Genomic DNA, 17,232 nt, shown 5'->3' with positions numbered 1-17,232 from the left:
GGGCAAAAGGGTTCAGGTGGAGAGTTGGCATGCCTTCGTACTTAAGGGTACCACTCTGCTAACAACAAGTCTTTATCCACCCTTTATCTCTCTTTCCCCAGTGGAAATTGCCCCCCCCCCCGCCCCCGACTCAGAATCTTCACCGGCACTTTGTGTTTCAAGTCTCCCCCTAGTTCACGGAAACACACAATCTTCCTCTCTATCCCAAACAGTTTACAGCCTGCTGAACGAGGACCTCCTTTGTTCTGGTAGAAAGACCTCCCAGACCGTGTTTAGGAGTTGGACGTGAGGTACAGGGACAACATGAAGAGAGCAGAAGTGAGCAGCAAGAACAGGGTAGAGAGGTTGGAACTTTCCAGAAAGACATCCTGCATGGTGCCATTTCACTCAGGCACTGTTTTTAAACTGCAGAATGACATCTTTGAGTGGGCCAGGGACCACCTAGCCCACCACAGGTACTCAGAGACGGATGTGGACCCCCACAATGCCCGCTGAGGCTGCTGCTCCTCCCACATTGGGTGTCTGCTGGTTTGTAAGCACCCAGAGGCCATTGAGAAGGGCAAGAAAGACGCTCAGTGTCACTGATTTGCTTGCTGACTCCATGGTTCAGGTCCAGAGAAAGTGAATGATTGGATATCAAAGGGACCAGCAGAGGAGACAGAGTGATACAGTAATACGACTCACAGTCACCCCAACCTGAGCCTTGTTCTCAGAATTTGTCTTTTTACTAAGTCCTGTCCTAGGCATATTTGTTGGAAATTCCAAGTTTCACATGTAGTGGGTTTCCATTAAGCCCGGTGTCATTTCCTGGCATGACTGAGTTCATGAATTTTGTTTCCCTTCCCTTCAGCCTGAACTTCCCTGAGGTGGAGGTGATGGGGTCTACCCTTAAGTAGTGACACACCCAGCTCCAACACAGCTGATTCTCTCCAGATGTCATGCTTAGCAATCTTGCAGCCCTCCCTCTGAAGAAGAAGTTGCCTGTTAATAGGGTCAGCCAGAAGAAAGCAGCTGTGAGAGCCAAAGTTGTGTTTTAAGTTTTAATGACTGTGCCTAAGAGAACCACAAAACAAAAATGCCTCTGACCTGCAAGCCCCTTGCCCAAGGACAGGTAGTTCCTGAGATGCTGGGGGCTGCTGCTCATATAAGATAACAAGCCACATGTTTTCATTTCGCTAAACAAGTGTGTTTGACACATTGCACTGAATGTGCTTGATCACATGAAGGTAGGAGGTACAGAGGCAGGAAGTACGTCAGGATGTATGCTTGCTCTGATTGGACAAAGGCAGGAAGTAAGTATCCTTGTGAAGCACTTGGCCAACACAGTTCATGACCATTTTCTGGAAATCCCAGAATGGAACTGGCCATTAACTAAAGCTTGTTTCAAATTTGGCTCAGAATTGTGGTGGTGGTCTTTATTCTTGTCTGATGGGATCAAAACACCCTTGACCTTTTAGCCAAAAAGCTGCTGTGTACTGTGTTCATATTAGTCAGGGTCTGCAACGTTGGCCCCTCCAAAAGCATTTGTAAACAGGCTTGTCACTCCTAAAGCAATCCATTTATGTGTGAAGTCATGCCATACTCAGGGCATTGCAATAACACGGGCAGTCAGTGATTACTAAGACCAGCTCACACAGGCTGCAGTCAGCTGGGACCTAGCAGTCCACAATCTGTTCAAGCTGAAACTGGGAACAGACATGGTGCCTTTGTCCTTGCAAGAAAGGAAGTGTGGCATAGAAAGTACCAGGAGCAGAGGGGACTGCCCTGATCTGGGGCCATGCTCCTACTTGCCAGTGTACAAATTAGCCACTCTGTCTCCACTTTATCATAAAATGGGATAACAGTAATACGTACTCCACACAGCTTCACGAGGTGTATAGTCAGATCCCCGCCCCTCCGCCCTGTGCCCTGAACATCAGCTCCGGTGTCATTCCACCGGCCCCTGCCGGCCTGGATGCGGAAGTGTGCTTTCCTCTCTGCATCTGAGGCTTTCATGTATGGTCTTTGTTCTTTCAGGCAAACACACCCAATGCTGTGAGCCAAAAGCGTCAGAGCAGAAAAATAACGTGTTCTCAATTAGCAAGGAAGTGATTTCCTGATTTTGAGTTTTTACTACAAAAATAAAATAGCAAAAGTCATGTGGCTGGAGATGCAACTTTCTGGGGGCATCTCTACCCAGCATGCATGAGGCTGCAGGGTCAATCCCGAGACTTCAAAACTGCCAAGAGAGAAAAGGGATGAGGGAGGAGAGAGGCAGGGAGACAGAGAGTTGGTGGAGAGAGAGAGAGAGAGAGAGAGAGAGAGAGAGAGAGAGAGAGATCGAGAGAGAGATCGAGAGAGAGAGAGAGATCATTACAGAAGAGCACAGGGAAGTAGAATCACCCACTGTTACTGTTCTGCCGTCTCTACGTCAGGCACATATTTGATGTGTTTGGTGTGACAGAAGTCATGCTGCATATGTGATTTCATGTCTTGCCTTTAACTTCAGATTCTATTACAGACACCATTGTCAAAGCCTGCAGGCAAATGCTTCAGTCGAGTGTGTCATAGTTTATTTAACCAACGCTGTGCTGTGGTTAGATATGTATGTCACTTCCAATCCTATGATATAAATGATGTCGCTATACAATTAATAATGCCTTGGGACAATCAGCCCTTGAACTGATGTCAAGAGCCCGAATGAGAAGGCAGGGGCTCCTCTGTTTTATTAATGAGAGCTGAACTGATATAATAATAGTCTGGGTTTCTTAGACCATAAAATGGGAGAGCACCTCAGTCTTTTCCCTTAAAATGCTGCAGTCTGATTCGTTCTGTATGTTCTGTCAGGACATGTGTCCCAGGGTATGTCTAAACGCGGACTGAAGAACAAACATGCTTCTGGCAAGTTCCCGAATAATTATCTGGGAATGTCTCCTTCATCACCAGGCCAGTGACCATCGAAGCGGGTCCAGCTATCAGAAACCATCCGCTTGTATCCTCTTTCTTTGGGGCTCCTTGAGCTTCTGCTGGGAGCCAGTGCTGCAGGGATGGCCCTACAGTTTAGCCTCTGTCTTCCCAGAAGGGCAGGGAAGCTAGAGGCAGTGAGAGATGCTGGAACACAGGGCAAGCTCTGGGGGAGCACGGAGGATCCTCTCCTAACCCTCACTGCAAGGGCGAACCGTGAGGAGTGGGGGTAATTGAAGGCCTCGTGGAAGAAACTGGTCTTTGAGGGGAGATCTGGACAATGAAGACGTGGTCAAGAGAAGGATATGTAAGCCAGAAAGGCTTTTAAGATGTCACAAGCACCATCATGGAATATTTGCACAGGTGCGTGCATGCACGCACCCACATGCGCGCACACACACACACACACACAAATAGTCTATGAGGAAAGTAATGAACTAATGTGATGAACTAGCAAGCTGGAGCTTGAAGGCCAGAAGCCCTGAATGTTTGCTCTGTGTTCTTCCAACCACATCTGATGGTTTGAAAGATAGAAAAGCCCCTTGGCAGGCATTCTTGTCCTCTGGTAATTACCCACGTAAGCCTTATAGTCACTAATTGAGTGAAGAAACCATCCATGATACACAAGGCTGTTCTGAAGTGTAGGCCATCTCATGTTCATGGAACTGCTTTTCCAGTCGAACTGGGCAGGCCATGTGGACCAGACAGGTTCCATACAGGAATCTAAGTCATTGTATGTTGGGGTGAGCTGTAGGGGAGGATCTGTGCCTGTCACGTCAACTCCCAGTTGTTGTTACCCGGGGCTGAGTGGCAGATCAGTGTGCACCGGGACATAGACCAGTGCCTTTAAGGGACACACCTCACAGAGTTCCTTCCATGCTGAACTCCTACCTGCTCTTGTCCTGCTCTCTCTGTGGACAACAGTCCCTGATTCACACTGGAATGTTCGGTCTCTACACGTTCTTCACTGCCTCTCCAAGGTGTGAGGTTTATGGAAACATGCAGATCCCGCTAAGAACCTGTTGGGAGATTTTTCCTGGGTATGACCCAGAGGACCCAAAGCACCTGCTTCATTCAGTCCATTAGCACAGAGTTTGCAGTTCAGCAATAGCGAAACCTCTGCTTAACCATCTTAACAGACTAACAAGGCAAAGCATGGCATAGGACAGGCTTAGGGCCTTCCTTCCTAGTGCCTAATGTAGGAAGACAGGGTCCTTAAGAATGATGGGAAAACATCAGAGCTCGAGCTACAGACCTGGCTTTTCTAAGAGACCGTTTACTGAGGCTCTAAAACAAGTAGTCAACTAGACTATGTCACGGTTTGCATCACGATTTAGTTAGAAGTGACAAAGTCAGGTAGCAGAAGCAGAAGGGTGACACAGTGAGACTGTATTTGTATCTTAAAGCAGTATTCTTCTCAGAGGTGAGTGGATTGCAGGGCCACCGGGACCTTCCTTCTGGGGCTTCTATACCACACTTGGGTTCCTAGGGGCTTAGAATTCCCTGCTCAGGTGGCTGGAGACCATTCCAGAGCCTTCAGTGTCCTTCAGAGCTCTGTGCATCCCAGGCCTGAAGGATGGTCTGTGGGAGCAAGGTTACTCAAGGCTGGGTAACCACACAAAGGACAAAGGAGGGCGCAGGCCAGACTAGGAGCTCCACCCATCTTCTTGGCATGAGTTCTATAAATGTTGGAGTTAACACGGAAGTGAGTCACACATAAGGTTAAGATAGGTCTATCAGTTAAGAAGTGTTTTTTTTTTTTGTTTTTTTGTTGTTTGTTTCTTTTACCAGACTTTTTCTTTTGGGCCACCAACCAGCTCCCATCTGGTGACATGGAGACTTCTTATTAGCTATGAATGCTCGGCCAAGCTGAGGCTCTTTTCTGGCTAGAATTTTCAGCTTAAATTAACCTGTTTCTCTTTATCTACATTTTGCCTCAGGGCTTTTTACCTCTTCTTTCTGTGTGTCCTACTTTTGCTGCTGCTTCTGTGTAGATCTGTCAGGCCCTGGGCATTGTCCCTCTCTCTCTCTCCCCTGTTCTCTTTGTTCTTCTCATTCTCCTATTTATTCTCTCTTCCTGCCAGCCCCGCCTATCACTCTACTGCCTAACTATTGACCATTCAGCTTTTTATTAGGCCAATCAAGTGCCTTAGGCAGGCAAGGTGAAACAGCAACACATCTTGACATAAGTAAACAAAGGCAGCAAGACAACTGTAACACATCCTTACATCCTTAAACAAATGCAATAGAAACTAATGCAATGCATCCTTACATGTTAAACAAAAGCAGTAGAAACAAATGTAACACACCTTTACACAGTTAATAGTCTGCAGCATAAACAAATGTAACACATGTTTACATAGTTAAATATTCCACAACAGCATTTGCCTTAAACACGATGGGAGTTTATTTTCCTACAATTAAAAGCATTCTGTCAGCTGTAATCAAGGTACTTTGGACTTGAGGTAGGAAATTCATGAAGAGGCAGTGGTAGGGCAGGCTTACTGACTGATTCTAGAAACAAGTGTCCAAGTGGGTAAGAAGAGTCACAGTACCAGCTCATTAGAAAGCTAGGTCTTCACTGGGTGTGGTGGCACACGACTTTAATCACAGCACTTGGGAGGCAGAGGAAGGCAAATCTCAGTGAGTTCTAGGACAGCCAGGACTGTTACACAGAGAAACCCTGCCTTGAAAAACCAAAAGGAAGGAAGGAAGGAAGGACAGACTGGGTCCTCTTCTTTCAACTCAACAGTATTTACCACGTGACATTCACTCTCTTTGATTTCATGGTCCACTGTTGTCCACTAAGCTCCAACCAAAAGTTGTTTGTTGGAGACAAAGAGACACACCTCTAAACTGTTTTCTTAGGAGACACAGGCATTCTGTCCACTATACTCTTGTTGACTGTATCTGCCTTCAAGGAAAAGGGAAACATTCTTTTGGTAGATACACTGTGCCCTTGAATAGAACCCTGATTTTGTTTCTAAGAAAGAAAAGGGAGCAGATGTGGGGTACACCTTTAGCAAGAGCTACTTGACTATTCAAGTAGAGCGACAGTTACATGTTGCATGTTGCCCAGTTATGAAACGCTGTGAAGCAACCTGAATGTCATCTCAGCCTTGAGGTAGCAGAGGAAGAATTAAACCAGCATGCTGCTCTTCTTGCTGTTTGCTTCTCCCTCCAATCCCAGTGAGGGGGAGAAATTCCTTCAGAGTACATAACCAGACACCATCATGTATGTTTCTGAAGTAATGAGGTAGCATGTCAATCCACACACATGGGAACATGAGCACTGCCTCGTTACCCTGGTGATGAGATCAATTAAGATGAATGGGATGATGCTGCACAGAAAACGACTTCTGTCCCAGGAAGAGACGAGGATGTCTGATGTTGCCATTCCAGAGGGAAAGGCAATCAAGAGGCTTCATCCTGAGACATCATTTAGCTCCTGTGGTCCAGTAGCATCCTAATTTAATCCCAAGAAAGAGCTACCTTCCAATGGCACACTCTTGTTTTCTTTGTAAGGACTTTTTTTTAAAAAGATTTATTTATTATGTGTTCAGCGTTCTGTCTGCATATATGCCTGCAGGCCAGAAGAGGGCACCAAATCTCATTATAGATGGTTGTGAGCCACCATGTAGTTGCTGGGAATTGAACTCAGGACATCTAGAAGAGCAGCCAGTGCTCTTAACCACTGAGCCATCTCTCCAGCCCCTGTAAAGACTATTTTTTTAAAAAACAGTTTAGGTGCTCAGGAGATGACTCAGTATGTAAAAAGTGTTTACTCTGCAAGCATGAGGATCTGAGTTCAAATTCCAGCACCCATGTAAAAGACCAGGCATGGCTACATGCCTGTAATCTGGCATAGGGGGAATAGACAGGTGACTCCTAGGAGCTTTTGCTGACTACCTAGCCAAATCGATCAGCTTCCAACTCAGTGACAGACTTTGTCTCAGGTGTCAAGACGGAGAGCAATAGAAGAAAAGGAGAAAAGGGTCCAATGTCTTGCTCTGGCCGCCATATTGAGTGCATGGGTGGTTATCTGCGCGCGCGCGTGCATACACACACGCATAGCACATACACCCCTACCCCACGCATGCATGCCATCCCTGTTATCAGTGTGCTTCAACGGTACACTTGTCCTAACTGATGAATGTATATTTGCTGTCACTCTCAGAAGCCACAACTCATATCAGGGTCAGTCTTGGTGTTGTAATCTATGGGTTTGATCACACCTGTACAGAATCATACAGAGTAGTTCACTGCCCTGTGGGCTTTCCCTCCATCCCTCATACCCTCACAGAGCCTGACAATATGCATCTCATGTCTCCATAGTTCAGGCTTTGCCAGAATGTTCCACAGCTGGGCTCCTAAGGGATGAACCCTTTTCAGGTTGCCTTCCTTGGGGGGAGCAATATGCAGTTAGGTTTCCTCCACATCTTTTCATCACTAACTTAACACCTCTTAGCACTAAATAATGACCACATACTGGACTGGTTTGGATGTGCCTGAGTTTACTTAGCCAGTCACTAAGGGACATCTTGGTGGCAATTATTAAGTTACTGTAAACACTCATATGCAGTGTGTGTGTATGTGTGTACATAAGTTTTAGACACATTTGAGTAAATACCAAGCAACACTATAGCTTAAATGATAAGACAATATTTAATTTTGGAAAAAATAGTTGAGTTGTCTTTCAAAGTGCCTGTATCGTTTTGTTCTCTTCCTGGCAGTGAGTGAGCATGTCTTTTGTGCCTCATCCTTGCCAGCATTCACCATTGTCGCTGTTCTGGATATAGCTACTCTAACTGATGTGTAGTGGTATTTCATTGTCACTTTATTTTGCCTTCACCTAATGTTGTATGTCTTATGACCTCTTCCCATGTCCAAATTTACACCAGTGTTTCTTTTTTAATGAGATGTATTGTGATATTTGACACACTTTTATTGGTCCTTCGTTTTCTTTTTTAAAATTTATTTATGGGTCTCTTGTCTGTGCGTCTCATGCATGCAGTGCCTGTGGAAGCCAGAAGAGGGCATCCGATCCTCTAGAACTGGAGTTATAGATGGTTGACCTGCATGTGGGTGCAAGGAATTGAACCCAGGTTCTCTGCAAGAGCTCCAAGTGCTCTTAACCTCTGAGTCATCTCTTCAGTCCATGGCTTATTGTTTTATTATTAAGTTTGGAGAGTTCTTTGTATATTTTGAAACACAAGTCTTTATAAGTCTTTTGTGACTATTTCCCCCAGTGTCTTTGGTAGAGGAGAAAGAACAGCGATGGCTTATTGATTCTCTCTCAGATTATATTTGGTGTTATAACTGCAAATCATCTATCAAACCCAACATTTAGATTTGTTCCTTTGCAATTTTGAAATAGTTTTACAGTGTGGTCCTTTACATTTACTCCCGAGGCTAAATGCAGAGTTTTGAGTATGAATAAGTCTAGCTGTTGTAGGACTCTTTGTTGAGAAGATGGTATGCATGTTCCGTTTTCTTGAGCTTGTCCCTCTGTTATACTCGGTTGGATATTTTTGTGGGTCTATTTTGGGGCTACATTCTGTTCCATTAATCTGTTAGTCTGTTTCTCCAGTACAATACTATCTTGATTACTGTAGATATACAGTACATCTTGAAGCCAGATGGTTTTAATCCTTCTTTGTTCTCCTCCTTCAATATTGTGTTGGCTATTCTGTTCTTTCTTTGTTTGCTCATGTATAGGCTATAGAATCATTTTGTATCTATTTAAGATGTTACTGGGCCTTCAGGTGGAATTACAGTGACTGGATCACACAGTCACAGAAGTGGTACCCACATATCCATAAATACGAGACATCATTTACGTAGCTAATGATTTGGTTTCTTTAGTTTCCCTCATATGGAATGTGTGTGTGTGTGTTGTGTACAAAACATATTTTATAAAATTTATAGTCAGTGATTTTATTTTTAGGAGTGCTAATGCTTTAGTAGTACTGTGTTTTTAACTTAAAATCCCACTTGCTTATTTTTGGTATATAGAAAACCAATTGAATTTTGTACATGAACCCTGTAGTGAGTGACAGTCTTGCTGTAATGTCTGCTTGTAAGTTCTGGCAGGGCTGTTGCTATGATTATTCTCTTACATTCTATACAAAGATAATCATGCCATTTATGAACAAAGAAGTCAATCTCAACCAGCAAACATTTCTTTATCTTGTCTTATTTCATTAACTATGACTTTGAAAGTGCATGCTGAGAGGGGACACCCCTGCCTTGTTTCTGGTCTTAGCGGGAACTCCTTTTTAGAACATTGACTAAGTAGACTAGGCTTCCCTTTAGTCCCAGTTTACTGGGTTTTTAGCTTCATCCCCCCCCCCACTCGTCATTTTTTTCCGAGACATTTTTTTCCCTGTGTAGTGTTGGCTGTCTGAAATTCAGTCTGTAGACCAGGCTGGCCTCGAACTCACAGAGATCTGCCTGCCTATCCCTCCTAAGTTCTGGAATTAAATGCATGTACCACTACCACCTGGCTTGTGTTTTTCTTAATAAGATCATGTAATTGTCTTTCTTTGCCCATTTCTGGTTTATGCAGATTTTCTAATATGGAATCAGGCTTGTGTATTTAAAATGAGTCCCACTTGGTCAGAGTATATAACATTTTTAGACAATGGTGTACTTTTATTTTGTTGAGGCTTATTTGTTGAGATATTTTTCTATAGCATTTTTTTGTAATTTTTTAATTTAAATTTGAAACAAGATAGCTTTACATGTCAATCCCAGCTCCTTCTCCCTCCCCTCCTCCCCCAACCCACCAACCCTCCCAGCCCTCCATCCCACCCCCTCTCCACTCCCCAGGGAGGGTGAGGCCTTCCATGGGGGATCCCCAAAGTCTGTCATATCATCCTGGGCAGGGCCCAGGCCCTCCCCCATGTGTCCAGGCTGAGAGAGCATCCCTCCATGTGGAATGGGTTCCCAAAGTCCATTTGTACGCCAGGGATGAATACTGAATATGTTTAAATGATGTTGGTATCATGGTGATGTTGTGGAATACTAGTTTAAGATGTTACATTTGTTTACGCTGTGAAACATTTGTTTTAATGATGCAAAGATGTATTGCATTCTTTTATGTTGCATTTGTTTAACTCTGTGAAGTTCTGTTGCTTTGCCTGTCTAAAACACCTGATTGGACTAATAAAGAGCTGTATGACCAATAGTGAGACAGGAGAGAGGATAGGCAGGGCTGGCAGGCAGAGAGGAGGACAAATCTGGGAAGGAAAGATATGAGTGACAGAAGAAGAATGAGAGAGGATTTCAGGGGCCAGCCACCCAATCACACAGCAAGACAGAGTAAGAAGAAAGGTATATAGAATAAAGAAACATAAAAACCCAGAGGCAAAAGGTAGATGGGATAAGTTAAGAAAAGCTGGCTAGAAATAAACCAAGCTAAGACTGGGAATTAATAAGTAAAAATGAGATTCTGTGTGTACTTATTGGAAGCTGGGTGTGCCCCCCCCAGAAAAAGAGTTAAAAGAGTAAAGAGTAAAAAAAAACGACATGGTGATAATACCTCACAGAATAAATTTGTAAGTATTCCCTCTGTTTGTATCTCCTGAAAGAAATTGGCATAAATAGAGTATAATTTGGCAGAAGCCTTTAATGAACCTGTCTTGGCCTGGTCCTTTTTATTTTGGAAAATTAAAAACAGCATGACTGTTTCTTGTGGAGGAGCACAGATCATGTCCCACCAGAAGGAGTGGCCCAAGCTGACGGCAGGTGCCATTACAAGAAAGAAGCTATGGAGGAAGCTTCAAATGTTTACTAAGAAAAACAATTGGCTGCCCAAACTCACACCCGATGAGGTCATCACACTAGCAGACTGTGCCCAAGAAGGGATAGGCACTAGATGCATAATAGGAATACCTTTAAAATCCTGGGTAATACTTTTCCCGCCCTGCGGTTTTTTACTTTAAGAGGGCTTTACTGTTAAATAAATGAGATCCTGCTTGACTCGACTCCCTGTTGTGTCTGATTGTCTCCGGGTTCCATGGAGGCTGCAGGATGGGCGAACAGCAGACTCTACCCTCTCTGACATCGACCCAGGGGGCTCCTAGATACCCCAGCCATTTTTACTTCTGCTAGTTTTGGGAGATTGCACCTTTCATGATCTTTTTAGTGCCCATGGAGTCTTCAGTGTTGGCTCCTCTTTTTTTTTTTTTTTAAGATTTTATTTATAATGTATATAATGTTCTACCTACATGTTTTGCTTGCATGCCAGAAGAGGGCACCAAATCTTATTATAGATGGTTGTGAGCCATCATGTGGTTGTTGGGAATTGAACTCATGCCCTCTGGAAGAGCAGCCAGTGCTCTTAACCTCTCCAGTCCGTGTTGGCTCCTCTTTCAGCAATCATTTCTGATGGTAATAAAGCATTTGTTCACTTTTGGGCGTCCATGAGGCTAATAATTTTATTGATCTTTGTTTGCTCAAAAAGCAAGTTTGGATTATGCTAATAATATCTATTGATTTCTAGTTTGCAATTTCATTTGGTGTTATGGGTTTGTCTCTGTTGCTTTTAAAGGCTCATATTTATGATCTTAAAATACTCTGGTGTGTGTGTGTGTGTGTGTGTGTGTGTGTGTGTGTGTGTGTTTGCAGGAGTCTGTAGAAGCCAGAGGTGCTGAATTTCCCTGAAACGGGAGTTACAGTTGTAAAGCCACCTCCTGTGGGTACTGGGAACCTCGATAGTAAGTTCTCTTAACTGCTGAGCCATCTCTCTAGCACCCCTGTCTGTCTGTCTGTCTGCTCTTGAGACAGGGTCTTGCTGTATAGCCCAGGTAGGATGGAACTTGGGATCCTACAGCCTCAGCTTCCAGAATGCTGGGATTGCAGGTATATATAATATCACTATGTCTGGACTCCCTTTCTGGTTTGAATATTTCATGATTACAGTGTCTTTCTTTGAATAGCTGTCAGTTACACGTTTAAAAAAAGCATTTTAGTGGTTGCCCTAAAGTTTATAATGTATAATCTGAGCTCACTTTGAAATGACTCTGTATTACTTCACATCTAGTGTTCCTTATTCAATGAAGAAATTTGAATTCCTCCCCCTCATCCCTCATGTCACGGCTCTACTCATTTAACTTATCCCCAAGCACACAAGTCGGGCCTCTCTCTATAAATATACATTTATACATCCGCATATGCAGATGAGGATACACAAGTCTACCACCTCTGCTCTTACTGCTTTGAGCATCCCGCTAGAGCAATAAAGGGTAAGACATTACCGTTCATTTTCCCGTCACTTAACCCTTCTGTGCTTTTGCCTCCTTTTTGCACATTGTGTTTCTGAGCCGTGTGATTCTGTCTTTTTTCTTTCTGACTCCTTTTCATGTTTTATGAAAAGCAGGTGCAGGATGACCCCATCCATTTTCCATGTCTGAGGGTGTTTTTTATTTACTTTCACTTTTCAGGGGTAGTTTCATTTAACGTTTTCTCTTTTTAAAACTTCACATCTTCTCCCTTGCTCCATGACATTTTTATCTCTGCTCCTTTATGGATAAAGGTGTTTTCATACTTCCCTTCCAGATTATCTCAGTACTTTTTATGTATCTTGATATCTTTTGTTACCCGACATGTAGGGTTATTTATTTCTGTCTGCCCGTCTCCCTCCCTCCCCATGTTTATCCTGCTTTGTATTCTCCGAGCTCCCTGGAAATTTTGTCATCATTGCTTCAACGATCTCTCCTGTCTCTCTCTTCTCTTCTGCTGTTCTCCTACCCCCAACAGCTTGTTACGGCTTATACAGTTGGTTCACGGCTCTTGAAGACTCATTCCCCAGCTGTGTCTACAAATACTAAAAGCTCATCAAAGATCTTCATTTCTGCTGTAGTATCATTTCTGGTTTTTGTGGGCCTGAAGGGCTGTGATCATGATTTCTGTCTTTCTGTGCACACTCACCATGTGTTCATAATTGATGCCTGTTTGGTGTGGCAGACCACCTGGCACTTAACGTAGCTGCTTTCCATTCTCTGGTGGTAAGTCCGACATCTCGACTGCGGCTCCTTCAGACACTCGCTCTGCCTCTTCACACTGTTTTTGTCTTCAGAATGCCTTGCACTTTTGCTTTTGCTTCCTAGACACAATGAACTGAGTAGAGGTTGTATTTAGGTCTGGCTTTTGGGAGTGTAGAAGTGAGGAGTCAGGGAAGGGGAGCCCTCTGTCATTCTGTGGCCTTGGTCTTAGTGTTGCTATGCCCTTGGATTGTGGATGTCACAGGTGTTTCTTATTTTGTTAGGTCTTCTTTTAAAACAAGACAGCTAGAACATACTAGAGTTGGGCATTCCCTCCTCATATGTGAAAGGCTATATCTAGCTTCATCTGGGTATTTTCCTGTACCCAGGCCAATTAGGCTCTGGGAAAGGAGCAGTGTGTCCTGTTAGGCAGTTTCTCTCCAGGTGGACACTTAAAGAACAGAATGACCTGGTCCATTTAAAAATGGCTCCCTCCAGAGACCCAATTCAGCAAGTGCAGGGCCAGCATTGTTCTGCACCTGGTCCTCTGCATTTATAACATAGCCTTCAGCTTAGCATTTTATGGGACTTTCCAGTGTGTGGGCCAGTGGGTCTCTGATTCTTTGCCTTCTCTTGGGGCTCTATTCCTTCCGTTGGTTTGCCTTGTCCAACTTGGATGTGATGGTTTTTGTTTTATGTTTGGTTGTTTTCTCTTAGAAGCCTGTCCTTTTCCAATGAGAGACAGAAAGACGGTAAGTAGATCTAGAGGGGAGAGGAGGTGGGGTGGAGTTAGGAGGAGTAGAGGGAGAGGGAGCCATAATTAGGATATATCGTGAGAAAAGAGTATTTCAAGAAAAGGAACAAAAGAACAAATGGCCCCCTTTTCCTTCCTCTACATATAAATATGAGGGATTTTTTTGTCAGGTTCTACTTTAGAAACCTATTCAAGCTCCTGGGGTTGAAAGTCACAAAAGCACCAGGGCCACTTGTGAGTATGTCACCTGGGAGTGTCAACTCCCACCTATATGTTCATCTATCTTACAGAAACTCATTAGTTAAGATCATCTCTTCCTGCATCAGCACCAGTCCCAGTAGAGGATTCTGCTCCATGTGTTTTAGCTTCTGCATTCCAGTGTATTCCAGGGCAGGGCAAACAGTTTACCCTGTGACCTTATTTATTTCACTGGTCTAAGAATTGTTGGATTTTCAGCCTGTTGAGCTTTTTAATTTTAAACTCCACATTTGCCTACACCCTGAGTATATCCCTGTGCTGTTGAGCATGGTAGACTCAAGGTGGAGCAGTCCGACCATCTGGTATACCCAGACAGAGCAGTCAGACCCATCCTTGCTTCCCTACCTGACCAGCATTGTCTTCCACTTTGCTGATCTCTGTGGGAAAGATGAATCATTTTCAGATTCATCCTGGCTCTATCTTTCTTGGACAACTTGTCTCCCATAATTCCATCAGGGCAGCAAATCTGCTTCTGGTCTTCTGCCCTGTCTGTTCGTCCCATTGTCTCTACAGATTTCATTTGCTTCTTTGTTTCCCCTGCTGGTCCGTTCTCCTCTTCATCCTGCTGGCTTCTCTGCATGGGGATCTTTCCCTTAACTGTCACGGCGTGTTCTCAGTCCCATGATGCTTCCTTTCCCTCCCACTTGTCCCGTCACTCAGCAGGTCGTGCTTTTGTGTCCGATGGGAAGGAAGACAGAGTTTCCGTTTCTTACCTTCTTGTAGTGTCTCCTCACTTCACCATCTTGCCTCGATTAACCATTCCATACATGCCTATGAATGTAACTATTTCTTCTTAGTCTCATGTGCCCCTTGAAGGGGCAGTCTGTCTTTGGCTTCCAGCCCTAATCCCAGACTCATTCCCACTCCACCTCACTACATGTCTCTGCATCTTAGCCTGTCTCTACAAATATGTTGAGAATAAAGCAATTCTGTTTGAGTGTTTCCCCTGAACTCACAGTTGTCAAACAGGAAAATTCTGAACAAATTCAACTCCAAAGACTTGATAAAAACAACTATCAAAGTGTATCTCATGTATCACTGTTCCTTTCTTTTGAAAGGGGATAGACGGGCTAAAACATTCTTCCCTACTGTTATTCAGCTCTTGCTTTTTTGAAGGAGTTTTGTTCTTGTTTGTTTGTTTTGCTGCGACCAAACAGCTGAATCATCTGGGTGCAGGACAGAGATGACTTGGTACCCAGGTGACACTCTCAATACAAAAGTTTCCCTCTTAATGGCTCAAAATTCAGGCAGAAGTCAGTGTGACTGGGTGTGACTGACAAACAATTCAACAGCTTGTTTTGTGACTTTTAAAAATTTCCAAGACAAAATGTCAATTGCCTCTTTCTGTGTGTAACGGTAATTTCCCTACTGGAGCATTGGGAGACGTGTGTGTGTGTGTGTGTGTGTGTGTGTGTGTGTGTGTGTGTGTGTGTGTGTGTGTGTGTGCGCGCGCGTGCGCACGCGCGCACACACACATGAATGTATACACCAACTGCATTAGTATTCACTTTTCTTTCCCCACATTGCCCATCTCTGTGTACAAGAAATTCCCCCGGGAGAATGAGAAAGTGCTTTCCACACAGCACGGGAGACACTCTTCAGCGGGAGTCAGGGAGTGCAGGCATTGGTGTCTGGGTGCTATCCCTCCTTCACTGTTGACAACAGTACGGGCATCTTCATGCATCTTGACTCACTTTAGTAGCCAATGACTGCCTTATTTGTTAACTATGTACTCACATTTGTTCTTTACACAAATTATTTCTGATCCTTTCAGCAATTTTGCCATGCAGATGATGGCACTTGGATTCTGGACCTGAATTATAAATATCCTAGCTCTCCATTGCTTTGATTAACCAAGTCAAAAGAATAAGTGATTGTTTTTACTAAGCTATTCTTTCCGATAAATACTTTCCAGACTAAAGAGGAATTACTATCCTAATGTAGCCTGAATATTTTCTTAGAATGCACAATCCTCCAAGCCTTTAGGCAAAGGCTTTATTTATCCTTATTTCTTCTCTAAGACGTAAGATAAGGGTGAGCAAAGTGCCTCCATCAGTAAAGAAGCTTTCCGCTAAGCCTGGGTTAATCCTGGGCACCTGCTTGGTGGGCGAGAGAACTGACTCCCGAAAGCTAAATACTGGTCACCATGTAAAGAAGAACAAAAAGAGATCAAGGTCAATTCATGATTTCTTGAGAGTGGCTCTTTCTTTCTTTCACTGTGTGGATGAGTGGCAGGGATTGCAGAACGAGCCAACTAACCAGAGGCTGACCTGCACTTAGATGCTGCTGTCTCTGTCCTTACTGTGGGTGCTCCACACACTTCAGTGGTTGGCTTCTGTCCCCAGGCATGGAGCCCAGGGTGCCAGAGCAGTTTTCTAAATCTTCAGTTTCCAGCTGTCCAAGCTCAGGCCACACCTGAGTCTACCTCCCTTTGCTCTTGCCGGCCCTACCTACCCCTCTGCTTGTCTCCCCATTGGCTTATTGTCAGAGTGTGGGTTTCTTTGCTATCCTGACTGGAATCAGCCTTAGCCACAGAGCTTTGGTCTGAACCTTGGGACCATGGTTTTCAGCCTACCTGTCTCCTCCCCAATAGTCAAAGATCTGTTCTCTGGAGCTGTAGAGAATTCCAGGCAAAGAGCATTTCCTGGTTCTTCCTTAAGGACCTAAAACTTTTTTTTTCTTCAACAGCAGTAGCTTGTTTCCTTTCTAGGCATAGATTTTTTTCCCCTTCTCCAAATCTGATTTATTTTTATTGCTTATCTAAATCAATATTCTTTTGTCTTATCCCAGGGGCCATGTTTTCTGCTTTCTCTGCATAGCATATGGCTTTTGCCTTGCAAGAGAGCTCTGGGGGAGAAGGCAGGACACCCCGCTGGCCCCCAGCACAGCTGACCTATGCAGCAAAGGGCAAGTCTGGTCTCATACACTGTTCCCAGCTTTTTCTCTCATGATCCCGATGTGGGAATCAATAGGGAGGCGCTTAGCTTAGTACGCACTCTGCTTCTGCTGGAAAAAGGCAGGATGGACACAGAATCTGGGCTACGTGAGATGCCATCTCAAGCAACCAGAACTCTACATGCAGTAACAGTTACTGTAGTGCTGGCTTTCTCCACACTTTCTAAAGAAATCGGCTGATACGCAGCCGGGAAGAGCATAATAGAGAAGCTGTTTAGACAAAAGGCACCAGAAACCACAGTGCACGAGTCTAAGTAAGACCAACTAGGTCACTACAAAGTAGTTTGTCTCACAGCTTCTTAGTTTTTCCACGAAATGAATTTCGAGGCTAATGTC

General features: G+C 44.2%; 1 protein-coding gene across 1 annotated transcript in view; it reads left to right on the top strand.

The window, feature by feature from the left end:
* Positions 1–303: 303 nt before the first annotated feature.
* The window catches only part of Scd5 (stearoyl-CoA desaturase 5), a 39,733-nt gene continuing 22,804 nt past the window's right edge, over positions 304–17,232 (top strand). The window contains 2 exon segments of the mRNA XM_040747882.1: positions 304–570; positions 572–621. Of these exon segments, the coding sequence (XP_040603816.1) occupies positions 304–570; positions 572–621 (317 nt within the window).

The sequence above is a fragment of the Mesocricetus auratus genome, unplaced genomic scaffold (assembly GCF_017639785.1).
Source record: "Mesocricetus auratus isolate SY011 unplaced genomic scaffold, BCM_Maur_2.0 Super-Scaffold_100006, whole genome shotgun sequence".
Classification (NCBI taxonomy): domain Eukaryota; kingdom Metazoa; phylum Chordata; class Mammalia; order Rodentia; family Cricetidae; genus Mesocricetus; species Mesocricetus auratus.
The sequence above is the reverse complement of the archived record's forward strand: the minus strand, read 5'-3'. Positions and strand labels throughout refer to the sequence as shown.